Source organism: Ascaphus truei, chromosome 21 (assembly GCF_040206685.1).
Source record: "Ascaphus truei isolate aAscTru1 chromosome 21, aAscTru1.hap1, whole genome shotgun sequence".
Lineage (NCBI taxonomy): Eukaryota > Metazoa > Chordata > Amphibia > Anura > Ascaphidae > Ascaphus > Ascaphus truei.
This window is the reverse complement of record NC_134503.1, coordinates 23476070-23503606: the sequence shown is the minus strand read 5'-3', so window position 1 is coordinate 23503606 and position 27537 is coordinate 23476070. Positions and strand designations below refer to the sequence as shown.

Here is a 27537-nt window from a genome sequence, read left to right as displayed (position 1 = left end):
ACATCGGCCTCTCTGACGCTTCCAGTCACGGCTCTTTCTTTACTGCTTTGATGAAATTAAAAGTGTATGAGTGAGGGACATATTAAAGTCTCTCGGCTGCAAACAAAGATCAACAAAACCGCACCACATTTCTAAAAAAAAACACGCAACGAGATGTAAAAAATATCACTTGGAGTTTTGCTGCCGTGGGACACTGGTAAATGCTCCCAGAGAATAACCTGTGTGTATAGCTCCTGTATAGTGCTTAGATAGCTGTATAGTGCTTAGATAGCTGTATAGTGCTTAGATAGCTGTATAGTGCTTAGATAGCTGTATAGTGCTTAGATAGCTGTATAGTGCTTAGATAGCTGTAACATGGCAGTGTGTAGCCTGCATTCATCTGGACAGTATCGGAGATGTTCACGTGCAGGCGACATGTCTGTTTCCCCTCTCTGTTCTACAAACAGCTTATCCTCCTTGCGGGACTGCCCTGTCTCTCTGTGCCCCGCTGGGACTGCCCCATCTCTCTGTGCCCCGCTGGGACTGCCCCATCTCTCTGTGCCCCGCTGGGACTGCCCCGTCTCTCTGTGCCCCATCTCTCTGTGCCCCGCTGGGACTGCCCGTCTCTCTGTGCCCCATCTCTCTGTGCTCCGTGGGACTGCCCAGTCTCTCTGTGCCCCATCTCTCTGTGCGCCGCTGGGACTGCCCGTCTCTCTGTGCCCCATCTCTCTGTGCCCCATCTCTCTGTGCTCCGTGGGACTGCCCAGTCTCTCTGTGCCCCATCTCTCTGTGCTCGGTGGGACTGCCCAGTCTCTCTGTGCCCCATCTCTCTGTGCCCCGCTGGGACTGCCCAGTCTCGCTGTGCCCCATCTCTCTGTGCTCCGCTGGGACTGCCCAGTCTCTCTGTGCCCCATCTCTCTGTGCCCCGCTGGGACTGCCCCGTCTCTCTGTGCCCCATCTCTCTGTGCCCCGCTGGGACTGCCCCGTCTCTCTGTGCCCCATCTCTCTGTGCCCCGCTGGGACTGCCCAGTCTCTCTATGCCCCATCTCTCTGTGCCCCGCTGGGACTGCCCAGTCTCTCTGTGCCCCATCTCTCTGTGCCCCGCTGGGACTGCCCGTCTCTCTGTGCCCCATCTCTCTGTGCCCCGCTGGGACTGCCCCGTCTCTCTGTGCCCCATCTCTCTGTGCTCCGTGGGACTGACCCGTCTCTCTGTGCCCCATCTCTCTGTGCCCCGCTGGGACTGCCCAGTCTCGCTGTGCCCCATCTCTCTGTGCTCCGTGGGATTGCCCAGTCTCTCTGTGCCCCATCTCTCTGTGCCCCGCTGGGACTGCCTCGTCTCTCTGTGCCCCATCTCTCTGTGCTCCGTGGGACTGCCCAGTCTCTCTGTGCCCCATCTCTCTGTGCCCCATCTCTCTGTGCTCCGCGGGACTGCCCCGCCTCTCTGTGCCCCATCTCTCTGTGCTCCGCGGGACTGCCCCGCCTCTGTGTGCCCCCGTCTCTGTGTGCCCCATCTCTCTGTGCCCCGCTGGAACTGCCCCGTCTCTCTGTGCCCCATCTCTCTGTGCTCTGTGGGACTGCCCAGTCTCTCTGTGCCCCATCTCTCTGTGCTCCGTGGGACTGCCCCGCCTCTCTGTGCCCCATCTCTCTGTGCTCCGCGGGACTGCCCCGCCTCTCTGTGCCCCCGTCTCTGTGTGCCCCCGTCTCTGTGTGCTCCCGTCTCTGTGTGCCCCGCAGCTCTGTGCCCCGCAGGTAGACCTTGGCCTCTCCTTCTCCAACCTGTGGTTTGAAGGAATGCTGTTGGTGTCTCCTGGCCCCCATGTCACAAGCAGTCATGCAGGAAACGATAGACACAGCTGAAGGAGTTTTGTGTTTGAGCCTCTTCCGGCATGTCTCACTGAGGGCCCAGAGCCGCCTTCTTCCTTCTCTGTACCATGGGGCCAGTGCTTTGATGTTTATCTTTGTGATGCGCTGTCATTACTGACTCCTGTTACTACCTGTCAAACCTACGAAAGAATCTGCTGCCGGATACGCCGTCCATACGGTTTCTCCCGGATTATCTGATCTGCTGAGCGCTGTCTGTAATAAAGTATAACATGTTTTCTCCCGCAATATGTTTCAGAGAAGCCAAAAGATAAAATGCTTTGGATTTGTTTTGGGCTTAAAATAAGTTATTCAGAGAAGCGATGATTTGCAAAGCACGTATATCTGCACATAATGCAAAGCACCGTATATATATGCACATAATGCAAAGTACGTATATATGCACATAATGCAAAGCACGTATGTCTGCACATAATGCAAAGCACGTATATCTGCACATAATGCAAAGCACGTATATCTGCACATAATGCAAAGCACCGTATATCTGCGCATAATGCAAAGCACGTATATCTGCACATAATGCAAAGCACGTATATCTGCGCATAATGCAAAGCACGTATATCTATGCATAATGCAAAGCACCGTATATCTGCACGTAATGCAAAGCACGTATATCTGCGCATAATGCAAAGCACCGTATATCTGCACGTAATGCAAAGCACGTATATCTGCACATAATGCAAAGCACCGTCTATCTGCACGTAATGCAAAGCACGTATATCTGCACATAATGCAAAGCACCGTCTATCTGCACGTAATGCAAAGCACGTAAATCTGCACATAATGCAAAGCACCGTATATCTGCAGATAATGCAAAGCACGTATATTTGCACATAATGCAAAGCACCATATATCTGCACATAATGCAAAGCACGTATATCTGCACATAATCCAAAGCACCGTATATCTGCAGATAATGCAAAGCACCATATATCTGCACGTAATGCAAAGCACCGTATATCTGCACATAATGCAAAGCACGTATATCTGCACGTAATGCAAAGCACGTATATCTGCACATAATGCAAAGCACGTATATCTGCACATAATGCAGAGCACCGTATATCTGCACATAATGCAAAGCACTGTATATATCTGCACATAATGCAAAGCACGTATATCTGCACATAATGCAGAGCACCGTATATCTGCACATAATGCAAAGCACCGTATATCTGCAGATAATGCAAAGCACAATATATATCTGCACATAATGCAAAGCACCGTATATATCTGCACATAATGCAAAGCATCGTATATCTGCACGTAATGCAAAGCACCGTATATCTGCACATAATGCAAAGCACCGTATATATCTGCACATAATGCAAAGCATCGTATATCTGCACGTAATGCAAAGCACCGTATATCTGCACATAATGCAAAGCACGTATATATATCTGCACATAATGCACAGCACCGTATATATCTGCACATAATGCACAGCACCATATATCTGCACATAATGCAAAGCACGTATATCTGCAGATAATGGAAAGCACCGTATATCTGCACATAATGCAAAGCACATATATCTGCACATAATGCAAAGCACCGTATATATCTGCACATAATGCAAAGCACGTATATCTGCACATAATGCAAAGCACCGTATATCTGCACATAATGCAAAGCACGTATATCTGCACATAATGCAAAGCACGTATATCTACACATAATGCAAAGCACCGCATATATCTGCACATAATGCAAAGCACGTATATCTGCACATAATGCAAAGCACCGTATATCTGCACATAATGCAAAGCACCGTATATCTGCACATAATGCAAAGCACCGTATATATATATGTGCATATAACATATGTGAACTGTAATGATATTGATTGTTTGTTTTTAATTAGTAATGTATAAGGAGGGGAGAACAGATGAATACCATGTCCTAACAGATTTGAAGGGGGTGTCGTTCCCCGGGCCTGTCCAACATCATTTAACTATAGTGCAGGGGTGGACAACTGCAGTCCTCAAGGGCCACCAACAGGTCAGGTTTTCAGGATTTCCCTGCTTCAGCACAAAATGCAGAATCAGTGGCTCAGTTGTTGACTGGCCAACTTCAGTCTTCAAGGGCCACTAACAGGTAAGGGTTTAAGGATAGCCCTGCTTCAGCACAGGTAGCTCAATCAGTGGCTCTGTCTTCGAATTGCACCACCTGTGCTGAAGCAGGGATACCTTTAACCTGACATGTTGGTGGCCCTTGAGGACTGCAGTTGCCCGCCCCTGTTCTGGTGGCTCCTCACCGTGACACCCCAGTGACTCGGTGATGTCACCTCACCTGTCAGAGAGCAGCAGAGACCTGGCGCATGCCTTTGGCTTCACATCGCGCCTCGCACAGACGCGCCTCGCACATTTTATAGGGAAACTCGGCAAAGAAACGGTTCTTTTTCCTTTCATGTGTGGGATTTCTTTGAACAGTGTTTGTGGTTTCGCTAAGCAGGGCCGTTCTTTCACTTGGCTCGCTCATCAGTCGGGTTAATGTCGTTCCTTCTGCTTAACTCAGTCGGGGCTTTGCCCCTTGTGCTCAGCTGCCTTTCTAGTCACCGAGTGGCCTTCTCCCCTTTTTCCCCCAGCATTCCTACTTCACTGCGCCTGATTTCCGAGAGCTGCCCAGTATCCCAGAGAATGTGAGTATGGCTCCGTCAATACGCCGCCGCAGAGCACAAGGAGCCTGGTTGCATAGTTTGTGTATTTGTTTATGAAAATGTGGAGATTGGAAAAGGTTAAGTACGCAAGGTTACTGGTTTATCTCCAGGACGGAGATAGCGGGCGGCCCCTGCATGGCGTCCCGACTAGATAAAGTCGCTTCCAGGCTGAGAAGGACCAAGAATAGAACATGGGACACTATCATTGTTGTCCTTGCGTGTAATATAGTGCGCGCGTAGTATTCCCATTCTGTACGCGCACAGCTCCGGTCACACGCAGTATTCCCATTCTGTACGTGCACAGCTCCGGTCACACGCAGTATTCCCATTCTGTACGCGCACAGCTCCGGTCACACGCAGTATTCCCATTCTGTACGCGCACAGCTCCGGTCACACGCAGTATTCCCATTCTGTACGCGCACAGCTCCGGTCACACGCAGTATTCCCATTCTGTACATGCACAGCTCCGGTCACACGCAGTATTCCCATTCTGTACGCGCACAGCTCCGGTCACACGCAGTATTCCCATTCTGTACGCGCACAGCTCCGGTCACACGCAGTATTCCCATTCTGTACGCGCACAGCTCCGGTCACACGCAGTATTCCCATTCTGTACGCGCACAGCTCCGGTCACACGCAGTATTCCCATTCTGTACGCGCACAGCTCCGGCACACGCAGTATTCCCATTCTGTACACGCACAGCTCCGGTCACACGCAGTATTCCCATTCTGTACGCGCACAGCTACTGTCACACGCAGTATTCCCATTCTGTACGCGCACAGCTACTGTCACACGCAGTATTCCCATTCTGTACGCGCACAGCTACTGTCACACGCAGTATTCCCATTCTGTACACGCACAGCTCCGGTCACACGCTGTATTCCCATTCTGTACACGCACAGCTCCTGTCACACGCAGTATTCCCATTCTGTACGCGCACAGCTCCGGTCACACGCGGTATTCCCATTCTGTACGCGCACAGCTCCGGTCACACGCAGTATTCCCATTCTGTACACGCACAGCTCCGGTCACACGCAGTATTCCCATTCTGTACGCGCACAGCTCCGGTCACACGCAGTATTCCCATACAGTACGCGCACAGCTCCGGTCACACGCAGTATTCCCATTCTGTACGCGCACAGCTCCTGTCACACGCAGTATTCCCATTCTGTACGCGCACAGCTCCGGTCACACGCAGTATTCCCATTCTGTACGCGCACAGCTCCGGTCACACGCAGTATTCCCATTCTGTACGCGCACAGCTACTGTCACACGCAGTATTCCCATTCTGTACATGCACAGCTCCGGTCACACGCAGTATTCTCATTCTGTACGCGCACAGCTCCGGTCACACGCAGTATTCCCATTCTGTACGCGCACAGCTACTGTCACACGCGGTATTCCCATTCTGTACGCGCACAGCTACTGTCACACGCAGTATTCCCATTCTGTACATGCACAGCTCCGGTCACACGCAGTATTCTCATTCTGTACGCGCACAGCTCCGGTCACACGCAGTATTCCCATTCTGTACGCGCACAGCTACTGTCACACGCGGTATTCCCATTCTGTACGCGCACAGCTACTGTCACACGCAGTATTTCCATTCTGTACACGCACAGCTACTGTCACACACAGTATTCCCATTCTGTACACGCACAGCTACTGTCACACGCAGTATTCCCATTCTGTACACGCACAGCTACTGTCACACGCAGTATTCCCATTCTGTACGCGCACAGCTCTGGTCACACGCAGTATTCCCATTCTGTACGCGCACAGCTCCGGTCACGCGTTATTCCCATTCTGTACACGCACAGCTCCGGTCACACGCAGTATTCCCATTCTGTACGCGCACAGCTCCGGTCACACGCAGTATTCCCATTCTGTACGCGCACAGCTCCGGTCACACGCAGTATTCCCATTCTGTACGCGCACAGCTCCGGTCACACGCAGTATTCCCATTCTGTACGCGCACAGCTCCGGTCACACGCAGTATTCCCATTCTGTACGCGCACAGCTCCGGTCACACGCAGTATTCCCATTCTGTACGCGCACAGCTCCGGTCACACGCAGTATTCCCATTCTGTACACGCACAGCTCCGGTCACACGCAGTATTCCCATTCTGTACGCACACAGCTCCGGTCACACGCAGTATTCCCATTCTGTACGCGCACAGCTCCGGTCACACGCAGTATTCCCATTCTGTACGCGCACAGCTACTGTCACACGCAGTATTCTCATTCTGTACGCGCACAACTCCGGTCACACGCAGTATTCCCATACAGTACGCGCACAGCTACTGTCACACGCAGTATTCCCATTATTTACGCGCACAGCTACTGTCACACGCAGTATTCCCATTCTGTACACGCACAGCTACTGTCACACGCAGTATTCCCATTCTGTACGCGCACAGCTCCGGTCACACGCAGTATTCTCATTCTGTACGCGCACAGCTCCGGTCACACGCAGTATTCCCATTCTGTACTCGCACAGCTCCGGTCACACGCAGTATTCCCATTCTGTACGCGCACAGCTCCGGTCACACGCGGTATTCCCATTCTGTACGCGCACAGCTCCGGTCACGCGGTATTCCCATTCTGTACGCGCACAGCTCTGGTCACACGCAGTATTCCCATTCTGTACACGCACAGCTCCGGTCACACGCAGTATTCCCATTCTGTACGCGCACAGCTCCGGTCACACGCAGTATTCCCATTCTGTACACGCACAGCTACTGTCACACGCAGTATTCCCATTCTGTACACGCACAGCTCCGGTCACACGCAGTATTCCCATTCTGTACGCGCACAGCTCCGGTCACACGCAGTATTCCCATTCTGTACGTGCACAGCTCCGGTCACACGCAGTATTCCCATTCTGTACACGCACAGCTCCGGTCACACGCAGTATTCCCATTCTGTACGCGCACAGCTACTGTCACACGCAGTATTCCCATTCTGTACGCGCACAGCTACTGTCACACGCAGTATTCCCATTCTGTACGCGCACAGCTACTGTCACATGCAGTATTCCCATTCTGTACACGCACAGCTCCGGTCACACGCTGTATTCCCATTCTGTACACGCACAGCTCCTGTCACACGCAGTATTCCCATTCTGTACGCGCACAGCTCCGGTCACACGCGGTATTCCCATTCTGTACGCGCACAGCTCCGGTCACACGCAGTATTCCCATTCTGTACACGCACAGCTCCGGTCACACGCAGTATTCCCATTCTGTACGCGCACAGCTCCGGTCACACGCAGTATTCCCATACAGTACGCGCACAGCTCCGGTCACACGCAGTATTCCCATTCTGTACGCGCACAGCTCCTGTCACACGCAGTATTCCCATTCTGTACGCGCACAGCTCCGGTCACACGCAGTATTCCCATTCTGTACGCGCACAGCTCCGGTCACACGCAGTATTCCCATTCTGTACGCGCACAGCTACTGTCACACGCAGTATTCCCATTCTGTACATGCACAGCTCCGGTCACACGCAGTATTCTCATTCTGTACGCGCACAGCTCCGGTCACACGCAGTATTCCCATTCTGTACGCGCACAGCTACTGTCACACGCGGTATTCCCATTCTGTACGCGCACAGCTACTGTCACACGCAGTATTCCCATTCTGTACATGCACAGCTCCGGTCACACGCAGTATTCTCATTCTGTACGCGCACAGCTCCGGTCACACGCAGTATTCCCATTCTGTACGCGCACAGCTACTGTCACACGCGGTATTCCCATTCTGTACGCGCACAGCTACTGTCACACGCAGTATTTCCATTCTGTACACGCACAGCTACTGTCACACACAGTATTCCCATTCTGTACACGCACAGCTACTGTCACACGCAGTATTCCCATTCTGTACACGCACAGCTACTGTCACACGCAGTATTCCCATTCTGTACGCGCACAGCTCTGGTCACACGCAGTATTCCCATTCTGTACGCGCACAGCTCCGGTCACGCGTTATTCCCATTCTGTACACGCACAGCTCCGGTCACACGCAGTATTCCCATTCTGTACGCGCACAGCTCCGGTCACACGCAGTATTCCCATTCTGTACGCGCACAGCTCCGGTCACACGCAGTATTCCCATTCTGTACGCGCACAGCTCCGGTCACACGCAGTATTCCCATTCTGTACGCGCACAGCTCCGGTCACACGCAGTATTCCCATTCTGTACGCGCACAGCTCCGGTCACACGCAGTATTCCCATTCTGTACGCGCACAGCTCCGGTCACACGCAGTATTCCCATTCTGTACACGCACAGCTCCGGTCACACGCAGTATTCCCATTCTGTACGCACACAGCTCCGGTCACACGCAGTATTCCCATTCTGTACGCGCACAGCTCCGGTCACACGCAGTATTCCCATTCTGTACGCGCACAGCTACTGTCACACGCAGTATTCTCATTCTGTACGCGCACAACTCCGGTCACACGCAGTATTCCCATACAGTACGCGCACAGCTACTGTCACACGCAGTATTCCCATTATTTACGCGCACAGCTACTGTCACACGCAGTATTCCCATTCTGTACACGCACAGCTACTGTCACACGCAGTATTCCCATTCTGTACGCGCACAGCTCCGGTCACACGCAGTATTCCCATTCTGTACACGCACAGCTACTGTCACACGCAGTATTCCCATTCTGTACACGCACAGCTCCGGTCACACGCAGTATTCCCATTCTGTACGCGCACAGCTCCGGTCACACGCAGTATTCCCATTCTGTACGCGCACAGCTCCGGTCACACGCAGTATTCCCATTCTGTACGCGCACAGCTACTGTCACACGCAGTATTCCCATTCTGTACATGCACAGCTCCGGTCACACGCAGTATTCTCATTCTGTACGCGCACAGCTCCGGTCACACGCAGTATTCCCATTCTGTACGCGCACAGCTACTGTCACACGCGGTATTCCCATTCTGTACGCGCACAGCTACTGTCACACGCAGTATTCCCATTCTGTACATGCACAGCTCCGGTCACACGCAGTATTCTCATTCTGTACGCGCACAGCTCCGGTCACACGCAGTATTCCCATTCTGTACGCGCACAGCTACTGTCACACGCGGTATTCCCATTCTGTACGCGCACAGCTACTGTCACACGCAGTATTTCCATTCTGTACACGCACAGCTACTGTCACACACAGTATTCCCATTCTGTACACGCACAGCTACTGTCACACGCAGTATTCCCATTCTGTACACGCACAGCTACTGTCACACGCAGTATTCCCATTCTGTACGCGCACAGCTCTGGTCACACGCAGTATTCCCATTCTGTACGCGCACAGCTCCGGTCACGCGTTATTCCCATTCTGTACACGCACAGCTCCGGTCACACGCAGTATTCCCATTCTGTACGCGCACAGCTCCGGTCACACGCAGTATTCCCATTCTGTACGCGCACAGCTCCGGTCACACGCAGTATTCCCATTCTGTACGCGCACAGCTCCGGTCACACGCAGTATTCCCATTCTGTACGCGCACAGCTCCGGTCACACGCAGTATTCCCATTCTGTACGCGCACAGCTCCGGTCACACGCAGTATTCCCATTCTGTACGCGCACAGCTCCGGTCACACGCAGTATTCCCATTCTGTACACGCACAGCTCCGGTCACACGCAGTATTCCCATTCTGTACGCACACAGCTCCGGTCACACGCAGTATTCCCATTCTGTACGCGCACAGCTCCGGTCACACGCAGTATTCCCATTCTGTACGCGCACAGCTACTGTCACACGCAGTATTCTCATTCTGTACGCGCACAACTCCGGTCACACGCAGTATTCCCATACAGTACGCGCACAGCTACTGTCACACGCAGTATTCCCATTATTTACGCGCACAGCTACTGTCACACGCAGTATTCCCATTCTGTACACGCACAGCTACTGTCACACGCAGTATTCCCATTCTGTACGCGCACAGCTCCGGTCACACGCAGTATTCTCATTCTGTACGCGCACAGCTCCGGTCACACGCAGTATTCCCATTCTGTACTCGCACAGCTCCGGTCACACGCAGTATTCCCATTCTGTACGCGCACAGCTCCGGTCACACGCGGTATTCCCATTCTGTACGCGCACAGCTCCGGTCACGCGGTATTCCCATTCTGTACGCGCACAGCTCTGGTCACACGCAGTATTCCCATTCTGTACACGCACAGCTCCGGTCACACGCAGTATTCCCATTCTGTACGCGCACAGCTCCGGTCACACGCAGTATTCCCATTCTGTACACGCACAGCTACTGTCACACGCAGTATTCCCATTCTGTACACGCACAGCTCCGGTCACACGCAGTATTCCCATTCTGTACGCGCACAGCTCCGGTCACACGCAGTATTCCCATTCTGTACGTGCACAGCTCCGGTCACACGCAGTATTCCCATTCTGTACACGCACAGCTCCGGTCACACGCAGTATTCCCATTCTGTACGCGCACAGCTACTGTCACACGCAGTATTCCCATTCTGTACGCGCACAGCTACTGTCACACGCAGTATTCCCATTCTGTACGCGCACAGCTACTGTCACATGCAGTATTCCCATTCTGTACACGCACAGCTCCGGTCACACGCTGTATTCCCATTCTGTACACGCACAGCTCCTGTCACACGCAGTATTCCCATTCTGTACGCGCACAGCTCCGGTCACACGCGGTATTCCCATTCTGTACGCGCACAGCTCCGGTCACACGCAGTATTCCCATTCTGTACACGCACAGCTCCGGTCACACGCAGTATTCCCATTCTGTACGCGCACAGCTCCGGTCACACGCAGTATTCCCATACAGTACGCGCACAGCTCCGGTCACACGCAGTATTCCCATTCTGTACGCGCACAGCTCCTGTCACACGCAGTATTCCCATTCTGTACGCGCACAGCTCCGGTCACACGCAGTATTCCCATTCTGTACGCGCACAGCTCCGGTCACACGCAGTATTCCCATTCTGTACGCGCACAGCTACTGTCACACGCAGTATTCCCATTCTGTACATGCACAGCTCCGGTCACACGCAGTATTCTCATTCTGTACGCGCACAGCTCCGGTCACACGCAGTATTCCCATTCTGTACGCGCACAGCTACTGTCACACGCGGTATTCCCATTCTGTACGCGCACAGCTACTGTCACACGCAGTATTCCCATTCTGTACATGCACAGCTCCGGTCACACGCAGTATTCTCATTCTGTACGCGCACAGCTCCGGTCACACGCAGTATTCCCATTCTGTACGCGCACAGCTACTGTCACACGCGGTATTCCCATTCTGTACGCGCACAGCTACTGTCACACGCAGTATTTCCATTCTGTACACGCACAGCTACTGTCACACACAGTATTCCCATTCTGTACACGCACAGCTACTGTCACACGCAGTATTCCCATTCTGTACACGCACAGCTACTGTCACACGCAGTATTCCCATTCTGTACGCGCACAGCTCTGGTCACACGCAGTATTCCCATTCTGTACGCGCACAGCTCCGGTCACGCGTTATTCCCATTCTGTACACGCACAGCTCCGGTCACACGCAGTATTCCCATTCTGTACGCGCACAGCTCCGGTCACACGCAGTATTCCCATTCTGTACGCGCACAGCTCCGGTCACACGCAGTATTCCCATTCTGTACGCGCACAGCTCCGGTCACACGCAGTATTCCCATTCTGTACGCGCACAGCTCCGGTCACACGCAGTATTCCCATTCTGTACGCGCACAGCTCCGGTCACACGCAGTATTCCCATTCTGTACGCGCACAGCTCCGGTCACACGCAGTATTCCCATTCTGTACACGCACAGCTCCGGTCACACGCAGTATTCCCATTCTGTACGCACACAGCTCCGGTCACACGCAGTATTCCCATTCTGTACGCGCACAGCTCCGGTCACACGCAGTATTCCCATTCTGTACGCGCACAGCTACTGTCACACGCAGTATTCTCATTCTGTACGCGCACAACTCCGGTCACACGCAGTATTCCCATACAGTACGCGCACAGCTACTGTCACACGCAGTATTCCCATTATTTACGCGCACAGCTACTGTCACACGCAGTATTCCCATTCTGTACACGCACAGCTACTGTCACACGCAGTATTCCCATTCTGTACGCGCACAGCTCCGGTCACACGCAGTATTCTCATTCTGTACGCGCACAGCTCCGGTCACACGCAGTATTCCCATTCTGTACTCGCACAGCTCCGGTCACACGCAGTATTCCCATTCTGTACGCGCACAGCTCCGGTCACACGCGGTATTCCCATTCTGTACGCGCACAGCTCCGGTCACGCGGTATTCCCATTCTGTACGCGCACAGCTCTGGTCACACGCAGTATTCCCATTCTGTACACGCACAGCTCCGGTCACACGCAGTATTCCCATTCTGTACGCGCACAGCTCCGGTCACACGCAGTATTCCCATACAGTACGCGCACAGCTCCGGTCACACGCGGTATTCCCATTCTGTACGCGCACAGCTCCGGTCACACACAGTATTCCCATTCTGTACACGCACAGCTACTGTCACACGCAGTATTCCCATTCTGTACACGCACAGCTCCGGTCACACGCAGTATTCCCATTCTGTACGCGCACAGCTCCGGTCACACGCAGTATTCCCATTCTGTACGTGCACAGCTCCGGTCACACGCGGTATTCCCATTCTGTACACGCACAGCTCCGGTCACACGCAGTATTCCCATTCTGTACGTGCACAGCTCCGGTCACACGCAGTATTCCCATTCTGTACGTGCACAGCTCCGGTCACACGCAGTATTCCCATTCTGTACGTGCACAGCTCTGGTCACACGCAGTATTCCCATTCTGTACGTGCACAGCTCCGGTCACACGCAGTATTCCCATTCTGTACGCGCACAGCTCCGGTCACACGCAGTATTCCCATACAGTACGCGCACAGCTCCGGTCACACGCGGTATTCCCATTCTGTACACGCACAGCTCCGGTCACACGCAGTATTCCCATTCTGTACGCGCACAGCTCCGGTCACACGCAGTATTCCCATTCTGTACGCGCACAGCTCCGGTCACACGCGGTATTCCCATTCTGTACACGCACAGCTCCGGTCACACGCAGTATTCCCATTCTGTACGCGCACAGCTCCGGTCACACGCGGTATTCCCATACATATATTCATATAGGCGTGTAATGTAGTGCAGGGGTCGCCAGCTCCAGTCCTCAAGGGCCACCAACAGGCTAGGTATTACGGATATCCTTGCTTCAGCACAGGTCAGTCTTCGACTGAGCCACCTGTGCTGAAGCAGGGATATCCCCAATACCTGGCTTGTTGGTGGCCCTTGAGGACTGGAGTTGGCGGCCCGTGATGCAGATAAATTCAGACAATAAGCCGCCATAAATATGAATGGGCGGGAGATGTTGCCCTGTGATGTGCAGCATGATATGGGAGCGTTGATATAATGACTGTATTTGGAGGATGCTGAAGTGTTTGCAGCAGTGGGGTAAGTGTTATTATTCCTCGCCAGTAATCGTTCTTTACACAGAAATGAAATTGAATCAACATGAACTAATACTGTAATTATCATGCTTTGTGCCAGGCCGGCCTTGTTAATGATTCTTGAAAAGCATTTGGCATGGATAGTTACAAATACATTTAACAAGGACTTCACATGAAAACCAATGTCTCGGGAGAAAATAACACCGTGTCATTGTGAATTTAAATTACAATAGACATAAACTGAGGGAATTAAATAAAATAGCAGCGACGTGTTAATGTCGAAAGGTTCACATACAAAGCAATGTGTCGTGTTGTTGGTATCAAGGTAGGTAGGTATCATCAGCGCTGCTGGATTTTACTACGTACTTATTGATGGAGCGGTCACGTCTATCTAGATGTCTGTTATTTGTTTAAGGTTCGACCCTCCTTATTACTGCAGCCTCTTCCTAAACTTCCTAGCGACCTTGTGACGTGTGGGAGAGAGTCCCAGTGCAAATCCCTGCTGCCCGGGATAGAACAGCATGGCAGAGAGAATCACATGAAGCTTTTCATGCCAGGCTGCTGCAGTCACTGCCCTCACTTGGAAGGGACAAAGCCAATAAACAAGGCAGGATTGGTAGAGAAGACAAAACAATACCAGGGATTCCCTCCAAGAGAGGGCAAAACGCTCCTGCTCGCCCGGAGGCTGTCATTGCTTCCTCGCAGCAGCGGCGCAGCCTCTCTGGGCCTGGGGTCTTGGCTTATATTCACAGATCCTACTTACCTGGAGACCCCTATACAGCCGCTCCTCGCTTATCCGTCGGAATGCGTCCCACAGACCACTATCAAATAACAGACCGTCAGATTGCGGGTCCTTGTTGATCCGCGTCGGGTAAGCGCTTCCGACGTCGGGTAATGCATCCAGAGGACAGCATTATGCGGCGTTGGATAAAGCATTGGTCGGAAAGCGGGCAGTCTGATACCGAGGACGCCCTGTACATTGCCACGTCCATTATGGCATTGCAGTGGTATTAGTAGCCTCCATTACCTATGCTATACTCTGCGCGCCTTTCCTCTGCTTACAGCATTGGAAGCCCATGGACCCCATGTACCGCGGGGCTTTGTTACTTAACCCAGGCGCTTACTTTCTGAGTGTACGGTTATTTTGGCATGTTATCAGTGTTCTCCCTGAAACCCTTTATTTTAGTTTGAGTCCACTGGACCTCATTACGTTGTTTTATTCACCCACTTGCAAATCTGGTTTCACCATAATTTGTGTCTGTGACTTTAATTGTTCACAACACCTTGAGATACTGCCTGGTTCCTCCCCTGCCTCTCTCCTACTGCCACACACAGATTAGCCAGTGCGTATAATTGGGGGCTTCCTCTCTGCCTACTCTCCCTCTTGGAGACAATCCCTGGCATAGTTTTGTCTCTGAATGTACCTACCCCCTAGCGCCCCATTATCTCTCTCGCCTAGCTGCTGAGCGGGCGTCCCCCACTTGTTTCACTAGGATTGGTAGAGAATATATGCTGTAGTAACCACGGAGTCTCCCTGATGCCACCTCTACAACGAATAGCTCACACAGTAAGTCAGTGTGTTGTAGGATCTGGACACACCTTCCTGTGATGGGTTTAGTTTGAAGTTAGTTTTTGGGCAGGACTGCAACATTAAGCACTCCGCCTGTAACCAGAACAAGCCCATCTATGCAAGAACGGCCGGGTAACAGTGAATAAAGTGGTCTCCAGTCAATGATGATAGCCAAGATCACACATAACGTGACCCTGTTCCCTGCAGCACACTGCCGACCCGCGATGGAATGAGCATAGAAATACACTTGTGTCTGTGTTTTCCGCAGCCTTTGCTTTTACAAGAAGAGGTGTGGCGTTATTATTTTTATTATTGGAAAATGGAAACTTTTTGTGGCACAAATATGCAATGATATCACACAACGCAGTGCTCGTAGAGCTGTTTCCTGTGACGATATGTAACATACGCCGGAGAAGCCTGCAGCATTCTGCTGCTCCCAGGCATTGCTGAACCCCTCCGCGCATTGTGAACCTTGAGCATCCTGTGTGTGTATATGTGTGTGTATGTGTATATATACTATGTATGTATGTATGTGTGTGTGTATATGTGCGTGTATGTGTATATATACTATGTATGTATGTGTGTGTGTGTGTATATGTGTGTGTTTGTGTATATATACTATGTGTGTGTGTGTGTATATATACTATGTATGTATGTATGTGTGTGTGTGTGTATATGTGTGTGTATATATGTGTGTGTATATATATATATATATATATACACACACACATATACACACACATATACACACACACACACATACATAGTATATATACACACACACACATAGTATATATACACAAACACGCACATATACACACACATATACACACACACACACATACATACATAGTATATATACACATACACGCACATATACACACACACATACATACATACATAGTATATATACACATACACATATTAAAATGTGAATATATATATATATATATATATATATATATATTCACATTTTAATACTAACTATAAATATGTAGCAAAAAGCTCAATTCCATTCTTTTATGTAGCCATAAAAGGCCAGTGCACCTGGAAGTTTTCTTAAGGACTATGAGGTTAGAGAGTAAAGAATTTGGCCTTTATCTTGATCAGGTTCCCTGCGTTCTGCGTCCCAGTGAAACACCTCTTTAAGATCTGGCTGTTGGCCTTTTATAGCGCTCTGTAAAAGTGGTGTTTATAGAGGACTTTACAGGCAGCTCAGCCAGAAGTTTGGGGGAGCAGGTATGCAGATCCCCTAACCCCTGAGACTGCAAGGCGTGTGTAACCCTTACCCTGCCAGGATCGTGCGCAATGCGAGTGTAACCCTTACCGTGCCAGGATCGTGCGTAATGCGCATGTAACCCTTACCCTGCCAGGATACTGTGCAATGCGCATGTAACCCTTACCCTGCCAGGATAGTGTGCAATGCGCATGTAACCTTTACCCTGCCAGGATACTGTGCAATGCGCATGTAACCCTTACCCTGCCAGGATACTGTGCAATGCGCATGTAACCCTTACCCTGCCAGGATACTGTGCAATGCGCGTGTAACCCTTACCCTGCCAGGATACTGTGCAATGCGCATGTAACCCTTACCCTGCCAGGATACTGTGCAATGCGCATGTAACCCTTACCCTGCCAGGATACTGTGCAATGCGCATGTAACCCTTACCCTGCCAGGATACTGTGCAATGCGCATGTAACCCTTACCCTGCCAGGATACTGTGCAATGCGCATGTAACCCTTACCGTGCCAGGATACTGTGCAATGCGCATGTAACCCTTACCGTGCCAGGATACTGTGCAATGCGCATGTAACCCTTACCCTGCCAGGATACTGTGCAATGCGCATGTAACCCTTACCCTGCCAGGATACTGTGCAATGCGTGTATAACCCTTACCCTGCCAGGATACTGTGCAATGCGCGTGTAACCCTTACCCTGCCAGGATACTGTGCAATGCGTGTGTAACCCTTACCCTGCCAGGATACTGTGCAATGCGCATGTAACCCTTACCCTGCCAGGATACTGTGCAATGCGCATGTAACCCTTACCCTGCCAGGATACTGTGCAATGCGCATGTAACCCTTACCCTGCCAGGATACTGTGCAATGCGCATGTAACCCTTACCCTGCCAGGATACTGTGCAATGCGCATGTAACCCTTACCGTGCCAGGATACTGTGCAATGCGCATGTAACCCTTACCGTGCCAGGATACTGTGCAATGCGCATGTAACCCTTACCCTGCCAGGATACTGTGCAATGCGCATGTAACCCTTACCCTGCCAGGATACTGTGCAATGCGTGTATAACCCTTACCCTGCCAGGATACTGTGCAATGCGCGTGTAACCCTTACCCTGCCAGGATACTGTGCAATGCGTGTGTAACCCTTACCCTGCCAGGATACTGTGCAATGCGCATGTAACCCTTACCCTGCCAGGATACTGTGCAATGCGCATGTAACCCTTACCCTGCCAGGATACTGTGCAATGCGCGTGTAACCCGTACCCTGCCAGGATACTGTGCAATGCGCGTGTAACCCTTACCCTGCCAGGATACTGTGCAATGCGCGTGTAACCCTTACCCTGCCAGGATACTGTGCAATGCGCGTGTAACCCTTACCCTGCCAGGATACTGTGCAATTCGAGTGTAACCCTTACCCTGCCAGGATACTGTGCAATGCGCATGTAACCCTTACCCTGCCAGGATAGTGTGCAATGCGCATGTAACCCTTACCCTGCCAGGATACTGTGCAATGCGCATGTAACCCTTACCCTGCCAGGATACTGCGCAATGCGCGTGTAACCCTTACCCTGCCAGGATACTGTGCAATGCGCATGTAACCCTTACCCTGCCAGGATACTGTGCAATGCGCATGTAACCCTTACCCTGCCAGGATACTGTGCAATGCGCATGTAACCCTTACCCTGCCAGGATACTGTGCAATGCGCATGTAACCCTTACCCTGCCAGGATACTGTGCAATGCGCATGTAACCCTTACCCTGCCAGGATACTGTGCAATGCGCATGTAACCCTTACCGTGCCAGGATACTGTGCAATGCGCATGTAACCCTTACCGTGCCAGGATACTGTGCAATGCGCATGTAACCCTTACCCTGCCAGGATACTGTGCAATGCGCATGTAACCCTTACCCTGCCAGGATACTGCGCAATGCGCATGTAACCCTTACCCTGCCAGGATACTGTGCAATGCGCATGTAACCCTTACCCTGCCAGGATACTGTGCAATGCGCGTGTAACCCTTACCCTGCCAGGATACTGTGCAATGCGCGTGTAACCCTTACCCTGCCAGGATACTGTGCAATGCGCATGTAACCCTTACCCTGCCAGGATACTTTGCAATGCGCATGTAACCCTTACCCTGCCAGGATACTTTGCAATGCGCATGTAACCCTTACCCTGCCAGGATAGTGTGGAATGCGCATGTAACCCTTACCCTGCCAGGATAGTGTGCAATGCGCATGTAACCCTTACCCTGCCAGGATACTTTGCAATGCGCATGTAACCCTTACCCTTAAAGCTTTATGTAGTGCAGGGATGGGCAACTCCAGTCTTCAAGGGCCACCAACAGGTCATGTTTTCTGGATATCCCTGCCTCAGCACAGGTCAGGCATTGATTGAGCCACCTGTGCTGAAGCAGGGATATCCTGAAAACCTGACCTGTTGGTGGCCCTTGAGGACTGGAGAGTCCCACCCCTGATGTAGCTGCTAAAAGGAATCATACAGACCACCCGCCTTTGTTCAGGGGACGCCTGGATTTCAAGCCGAAAACTTTTGATTGCTCTGTGATTAAAATAATAATTGGGAAACAAAATTGGCCAATCAAATTTTGGAATCATAATATTTATAGAATTCAGAGGGAATTATTTTTAGAGGGTATTCTTTCAGCCTGAATTGTGGGTTTGCTGTATATATTGGCTTGTAAACAAGGACTAATAATGAAATACCACAAGGGCAGTGATATATGTAATAATCTGCATGCTAGCACACGTTGCGCTCATGCCATGGACATGTGTATTTGTTGGTGAGCGGTTGTTGTATCAGCGAACCAGTGTTTTACATGGATGGGGTAATCGGCGCTTTTTCTGTCTGCTATTTCCTTACAGAGAAACCTGACGGAGTATTTCGTAGCCGTAGATGTGAATAACATGCTGCACCTATACGCCAGCATGCTGTACGAGCGCCGCGTCCTTATCTGCTGCAGCAAGCTCAGCACCGTGAGTAACCTCCGACCCCCACTCTCCTCACTGCAAGAAGTATGTGTTCTGTTCTGCATGATCGGACAGCACCCGGCCCGTGTTCTGGTACTGTGAGATCACAGATAACTAGAAGCTGACCGGATACAGGACTTTTGTTATCCTAGCAGGCGGTTTGTAAAGATTGTGCGGGATTTAGGTAGCCATGACTGCTATGTCCTCTCAGTCTCCGTGTGCAAACACTACCATGATCACTTTAGGCGTGCAAATGTTTATATTCTTTGAGTACTTTCTATTTCTTGTTTATTAACTACCAGTCACTTGCACTTTAATGGAAACGTTAATCCATGTGAGAGTTTTATACTGTCGCCCCTGGTGGGGGTCGCAGAAAGGTATTGAAGTTGCAGGGTGGCGGGAGCATCTGTTCTGTCTTTGCTCTGCTTTCAAACGTTACAGTCCTGCTCAGTGTGGGCTGTCTGTGCGAGTTGCCTCACTTACTGCGGGACATAGGTCTTTCACCTCGACATGCTCAGCCGTTCAAAAGGCTCAATTCCTTTCATAGACTTGGGTAACCATGTCCAGTATTTGTATTTTCAGATACATTATTTTTGCCATATATCCTGGGCATAATTCATCCAGACCTACACCCTTTAGGGAAACGTGTTCAACTTCACTTAACATCATATTGGCACGAGGAGGATATCTTTTCTTAATGCGTTTTTAACGTGTGCACTGATAAACATGGCAGCCTGTAGATAAATGTGTGAGAAATCGCCCTGTAAGTGTGGTAGTCGGGGTCACGCGTAGAGATCAGTCAGTGGGGAGGATCGGGCTTTTATCTGCACTGTCCATTAACTGGAACCTACCTGTAGAGAAGATGCATTTGGTTAATGACAATTCACCTCTCAAGTGAGGTCTGTGGATAAGCACAATCGTGTGTATATGGTTTATGTAGCAATGACAAGGGAACAGGCACATCAGAGCTGTTTAATTCACATTCTTAGTACCAAAGCCGGGAGGAGGGGGAGAGGTGTGGGTAGAGAGGAGGAGGGGGAGAGGTGTGGGTAGAGAGGAGGAGGGGGAGAGGTGTGGGTAGAGAGGAGGAGGGGGAGAGGTGTGGGTAGAGAGGAGGAGGGGGACAGGTGTGGGTAGAGAGGAGGAGGAGGGGGAGAGGTGTGGGTAGAGAGGAGGGGGAGAGGTGTGGGTAGAGAGGAGGGGGAGAGGTGTGGGTAGAGGTGTGGGTAGAGAGGAGGAGGGGGAGAGGTGTGGGTAGAGAGGAGGAGGAGGAGGAGGCGGAGAGGTGTGGGTAGAGAGGAGGAGGAGGGGGAGAGGTGTGGGTAGAGAGGAGGGGGAGAGGTGTGGGTAGAGAGGAGGAGGGGGGGAGAGGTGTGGGTAGAGAGGGGGGGGAGAGGTGTGGGTAGAGAGGAGGAGGGGGAGAGGTGTGGGTAGAGAGGAGGAGGAGGGGGAGAAGTTTGGGTAGAGAGGAGGAGGGGGACAGGTGTGGGTAGAGAGGAGGAGGAGGGGGAGAGGTGTGGGTAGAGAGGAGGAGGAGGGGGAGAGGTGTGGGTAGAGAGGAGGAGGAGGGGGAGAAGTTTGGGTAGAGAGGAGGAGGGGGACAGGTGTGGGTAGAGAGGAGGAGGAGGGGGAGAGGTGTGGGTAGAGAGGAGGAGGAGGGGGAGAGGTGTGGGTAGAGAGGAGGAGGGGGAGAGGTGTGGGTAGAGAGGAGGAGGAGGGGGAGAGGTGTGGGTAGAGAGGAGGAGGGGGAGAGGTGTGGATAGAGAGGAGGAGGAGGGGGAGAGGTGTGGGAAGAGAGGAGGAGGAGGGGGGAGGTGTGGGTAGAGAGGAGGAGGAGGGGGAGAGGTGCGGGTAGAGAGGAGGAGGAGGGGGAGAGGTGTGAGTAGAGAGGAGGAGGAGGGGGAGAGGTGTGGGTAGAGAGGAGGAGGGGGGAGAGGTGTGGGTAGAGAGGAGGAGGAGGGGGGAGAGGTGTGGGTAGAGAGGCGGAGGAGGGGGAGAGGTGTGGGGAGAGAGGAGGAGGGGGAGAGGTGTGGGTAGAGAGGAGGGGAGGTGTGGGTAGAGAGGAGGAGGGGGGGAGAGGTGTGGGTAAGGAGGAGGAGGGGGGGGGAGAGGTGTGGGTAGAGAGGAGGAGGAGGGGGTGAGGTGTGGGTAGAGAGGAGGAGGGGGGGAGAGGTGTGGGTAAGGAGGAGGAGGGGGGGAGAGGTGTGGGTAGAGAGGAGGAGGAGGGGGTGAGATGTGGGTAGAGAGGAGGAGGGGGGGGAGAGGTGTGGGTAGAGAGGAGGAGGGGGGGGAGAGGTGTGGGTAGAGAAGAGGATAGCCTCTATATTGGACTTGAACGCAGGTGGCAGCAAGACCCGAATGACAGCCTCGCAGTACTGGATGTTAAGCCCCACTCCGTGGCACACATGCATAGAGGGTCATTTGTTTTGCAATTAGGGCTGCAAACCTTCTCATTTTGCACCAAAACAAGGGCTATGGAGCCCGCTTTGTTGGTGGGAGAAAGTCAAATTGCACGCCACAAAAATGTGTGTCCCCTGCTCGCATCATAGCAATAATATCCAAATAACTGGGAGACCACATATTACAGCACATAACATCTAGATAAAAGGACACTTAGAGCAGAGGTTTTCATTAACTCTTTACTGCAACAGGGGCAGTAACAGATCAAACGGGAAGGCAAGTACTTTAAAGCACACTAATTGAATAATAAGTGTGTGTGTATATGTATGTATATATATATATATATATATATATATATATATATATATATATATATATATATATATATATATACACACACACACAGACAAAAAGACTGCACCTTTGGTATCTATATCAACTGCAATAGCGTAGTATAAATCTATTAATATAAACCCCTATATATGGGTCACTATTGTATTGAATTTACAAAAATGATGATATAGCAACTGTAAATAAGATAATCAACATACACAAATATAATAAAAAATAATAAAAAATGCAATACCTAAATAATAAAAACCAATATATAGCTAGTGACTAAAAATATATATATATATATATATATATATATATATATATATATATATATATATATATATATATATATTAAAAAAAAATGTATATGACATTAATGGGATTACACAATGAATGGTCAAAATAGAGTCCAAAAAGAAACCATGAGTGGATAGTCCTGTTGTAATAAACTCAAAAATGGATGATGGCCCTGTATTCAGGATGCTGGCAGCCTTCTATAAGGAAACAACGACCTCCCAGTGGATCTATGAAAAACGAGAAAAAAAGAAAGCGCCCGATCCTAGTGTAATATGAAAAAAATACAATCTAATTTTCCCAGTAACAATCCAACAAATTTAAACTCACAAACAAAAATGGTAAATCGAGCATGTAATGAGCTATACTCATTCACCATACGCTGGACTCCACTGATCTGCTCGCACGCCTCTCTCCCACGTGTGGCCTTGGCACCTCTGAGCTACTGTCCAGCAGGAGCTTCAGAAAACGCACAGCTTCTCCTGATGTCGTCCGGAAACAAACCGAATCATACAGGGGTTCCGGATAGGAGAAAAAAGTAGCAGGACCTTGGGGGATAGATCGTCAGCGCGTGGCAGTGTCTCAGAGACTTATTAGAGTCCAGGGTGTAGGTAGGTCTGGTGTGATAGCTGTCACTAGCTCACACTAGCTGTCACTAGCTTCTGCTGGACGGTAGCTCAGCGGTGCCAAGACCACACGTGGGAGAGAGGCGTGCGAGCAGATCAGTGGAGTCCAGCGTATGGTGAATGAGTATAGCTCATTACATGCTCGATTTATCATTTTTGTTTGTGAGTTTAAATTTGTTGGATTTTTACTGGGAAAATGAAATTGTATTTTTTTCAAATTACACTAGGATCGGGCGCTTTCTTGTTTTTTCTCGTTTTTCATATATATATATATATATATATATATATATATTGTATATCACACATATATATCACTTGTGAGCACATTCACATGTCTTAGGCTTAGTCCATAGACACTGAAGCCGTGCGGAGGCGCGCTGAGGCTGAGGGAAAGCAGTGCTTTCCCTGGCCTTAGAGCGCGCGCCGTCCGTGGGCGGGTCTGGGGGGCGGGCCAGTGACGTCACAGAGCTATGTTCGCCCTCATTGGGCGAACCGCTCACGTGACCGGCCCTGCACTCCGGCGAGCGCAGAAAGTAAAGATTAGGTAAGACACACGCTTCCGCAAGCGTGCGCGAGCCCCTGCTAAAGCCGCTCTCATTGCGGCTGCAGGGGCTCACTGGTAAGCATGCGCGCACCTCATTTGGTCAGCGCCGCTCCCTGCACCATTTCCGAAGGCCTTAGGCTGCGGCCCCGCTGCCGCTGAGCTCGCTCATGCTTGGAGAGCGGTGATGTCACCAGCTCACCAAGCACGAGCGATCGCTGTCCTGCAACATTTTTAGAGCAGGAGTGGGGGGCGTGGCTATTAGGCTATTAGGGGAGGGGGCGTGTCATTGGCTGTATAGGGGCTGTCTGTGTTTCTGTGTGTCTGTCTCTCTCCCACCCCCCCATTGCGCTCTCTCTCCCCCCATTGCTCTCTCTCCCTTCTCCCCCCCTCTCTCTCTCCCTTCTCCCCCCCCTCTCTCCCTTCTCCCCCCCACCACTCCGTTTGCCCCCCCACCCCAGCAGCAGCCCGTTTGCCCCCCCCACCCCAGCAGCAGCCCGTTTGCCCCCCCCCCACCCCAGCAGTAGTCTGTTTGCCCCCCCCCCCCCACCCCAGCAGTAGTCCGTTGGCCCTCCCACCCCAGCAGTAGTCCGTTTGCCCTCCCACCCCAGCAGTAGTCCGTTTGCCCTCCCACCCCAGCAGTAGTCCGTTTGCCCTCCCCACCCCAGCAGTAGTCTGTTTGCCTCCCCCCCCCACCCCAGCAGTAGTCTGTTTGCCCCCCCCCCCCCCTCCCTTCCTTTCCACTTCTCTCTGCTCCCTCTCGGCTAAAAATTTAATGTTTGTGTGTGTGTGTGACAGGAGTAGAACACGCCCTCTCTCTTGCCATTTGTCAGAGCAGGGTCATGTGACCCTGCTCTCAGCACGAAAGTATCTCTCCCTTGTCTCCCCAAGCACAACGCTAGGGAGAGCGTGTGTGCACACACATGAGCGCGCGAGCACAGTGGGAGAGGGGGATGTGCTGATCTACATTGCAGAAGGTAAGCACGCCAAGCGCATAGCGAGCTCAGCGCCAATGGGGACTCAGCCTTAGACAGGTCTGCAGCCCTGCCTTTCACCATTATCACCTAGCATACAGTGCTTCCACTGCGGCAAGGGATTCTGGGAAATGACATGCAAATGAGCACACAGTGTCACCTTTTGCCTGAAATCCATTTTTACATAGAACCCTCATAAGTGTGTGTGTGTGTGTGTGTGTGTGTATCTATCTCTCTCTATATATATATATATATATATATATATATATATATATATATATATATATATGAGAGAGAAATTTATATCAGAAATGTGTAACATTTTAAGTAAGCGGCAAATCTGAAGCAAAAAAACAAGATTTCCAGCTGAAAATCCTTGTCGAGTATTTAGCCCTTCATATTAGAAAAACATGTTTTACTTAATCAGCGTCTGTTTTATCATCCGAAAAGGAAAACAGTCAATACACATTAACAGCTCAAAGAATGAAAAATCACTCTTTTCTCTGGGATGGAAATCACGATAATATTGACGGGTAAATCTTGAAATGCAGAGCACGGGACTTTGAGAAGAATGAAGCGAGTTTGTTAGTATTGATGTGCTGCCATTTTTGAAGGAGATAGCACTTTTGGGTTCTCGACATCTTTTATCCGTCAGATGCTTGATGGAACCTAAGTGGCATTAAGCCCCCATCTTATCAAGCAAAACTGCTGGAGATATGTCTGCAAATGCTGCTGATGTTGTGGTGAAGATCTGGCTTCATCAGCTGGGTGAGCAAAGGTTTCCCTTTCTATCCATTTATCTTTTCAACAACTTCTGTAAGACCTCAAAACTGGCAGCGTTGTATAGAATATACCAAGCAAGATCAGGATATGAGGAGACGGCGGGCAGACCTGGTTATCCATGTTTAAATACATATTTATCCCCCACATTTCACTGTGCAAATTATAACACTACACTTTTTAAAGACGGTAACCTCCAATATGTTGTCGTTTCTCCATTACATGAAATCATTATTGGATTAATTTAATGTCACTGGTCTGGTTGCTGTGATGAAATGAATACAGAATTGTTACAGTAAATGCAATTGGGGGGGGGGGGGCTTATTCTGGGATAAATTGGCTTTTGTCCCTTGTCACAGGAGACCAGATTATTTACATCTTTTTTCCAGGATCTTTCATTGCTCAAAGCAAGGTAATGAAATAAATTGTAATTTATTTGGCATAAATTCGCTTACACACAATGATACACAAAATACAGACAAAAAGACACACTTACTTTGGACTGGGGTCAAAAACTAGACTTTCCTAGGTGCAGGGAACTCTATGGGAGAGTTTTACCCTGACCGGGACTTAGCCCGGAATCTCCTGGAACACAAATCGGCATAAAGTTCCACACGCCACCGCTACGTTCTCTTCTGAGAACTTGGTCCCTCCTGACCGCGTGTTACTCCAAATCTCCTGGAACTAAAATCAGCAAAACATCCCAGACATGTTCGTTTCTGAGAACTTGGCCCCAAAAAGCTGGACTTAGACTCTGGCAGTACAAACAAACACAAATATCTGTTTGTTTCTTAGACTCTGGCGGGCAGACTTTTCAGGCTTGAAATCGAAGCCGGTTGCTCTGCTATTCGAACAGAAGCAACTTTGAAAAGCCCACCCGCGCTCTTAGTACCGGAGACTACGAATCTGATTGGCTCATCGATTCTTACAGTATTCTCAGCTTCATTCACAAAACTCGGCAGCCAATCAACATGTGGGAACTTTCCCAAGCAACCAATCAGAGCCAAACCGGCTAGAAAAGCCGGGTCAGCGGGAAATCCGAAATAGACAAGAGACATGTGCAAGCCTGCCACCTCTCTCCCTGGCTATCTCAATGCCATCCGCTGGGCAGGCTCCACCAGGCCTGGCAGAACAAGTGGCATACCGGAGGACTGCCATTGATCTCCGGACTCTGGTACTCGGCCTTTCCCCGCTGACCAAATGCTATTCATACCTCTGGGCATCCTCTGGCTGCTTTGAACTCCGATGTCCAGCAGACTTACCGGTGCCTATGGGTTAGCTCAGGCAGCCTGTTTGGACATCAGTTCCGAATGTAAAAAGCATATTGCATTATTAAAGTATATTTTACTACACTTCTGGGGAACGGGAACAGAAAACAAAAAATGTTGTAGTTTTATTTCTACTGTATCTTCCCTATTCCCCACACACTTTCCTGTGGACTCTGAGTCACCCCATAACCTTATATACGGTTGGGGCACCCACAGACCCTACACTGGTGGTGGGTCACCTTGGCACTAGCTGGGGTACCCCCCTTAACCTAGGGATTCCCTCAGCCACAGGAATACATGTTTTATCCCAGTGCCTCAATCCCCTTTCTGGGCTGTGCTTGCGTTTTCAAGGTAATTCAGGAGGTATTGCCGGGACAATGTGCCTACATGTATCTGAGAATCAGGCATGATTCCCGGGTATATTTATAGGTGAACCGACAACTCCGGACCCCAACCTCCTAGGCACATTCTGTTA

The 27537-nt window shown here is 50.7% G+C and overlaps 1 protein-coding gene across 9 annotated transcripts in view; it reads left to right on the top strand.

Moving 5' to 3' along the window:
- DENND1A (DENN domain containing 1A) overlaps positions 1 to 27537 on the top strand; it is a 514179-nt gene that overhangs the window by 185234 nt on the left and 301408 nt on the right. For all 9 annotated transcript variants that reach the window (XM_075579369.1, XM_075579373.1, XM_075579371.1 and 6 more), the window contains 2 exons: positions 4448 to 4501; positions 19739 to 19849. In XM_075579369.1, the coding sequence (XP_075435484.1) occupies positions 4448 to 4501; positions 19739 to 19849 (165 nt within the window). The remainder of the gene's footprint in view (positions 1 to 4447; positions 4502 to 19738; positions 19850 to 27537) is intronic.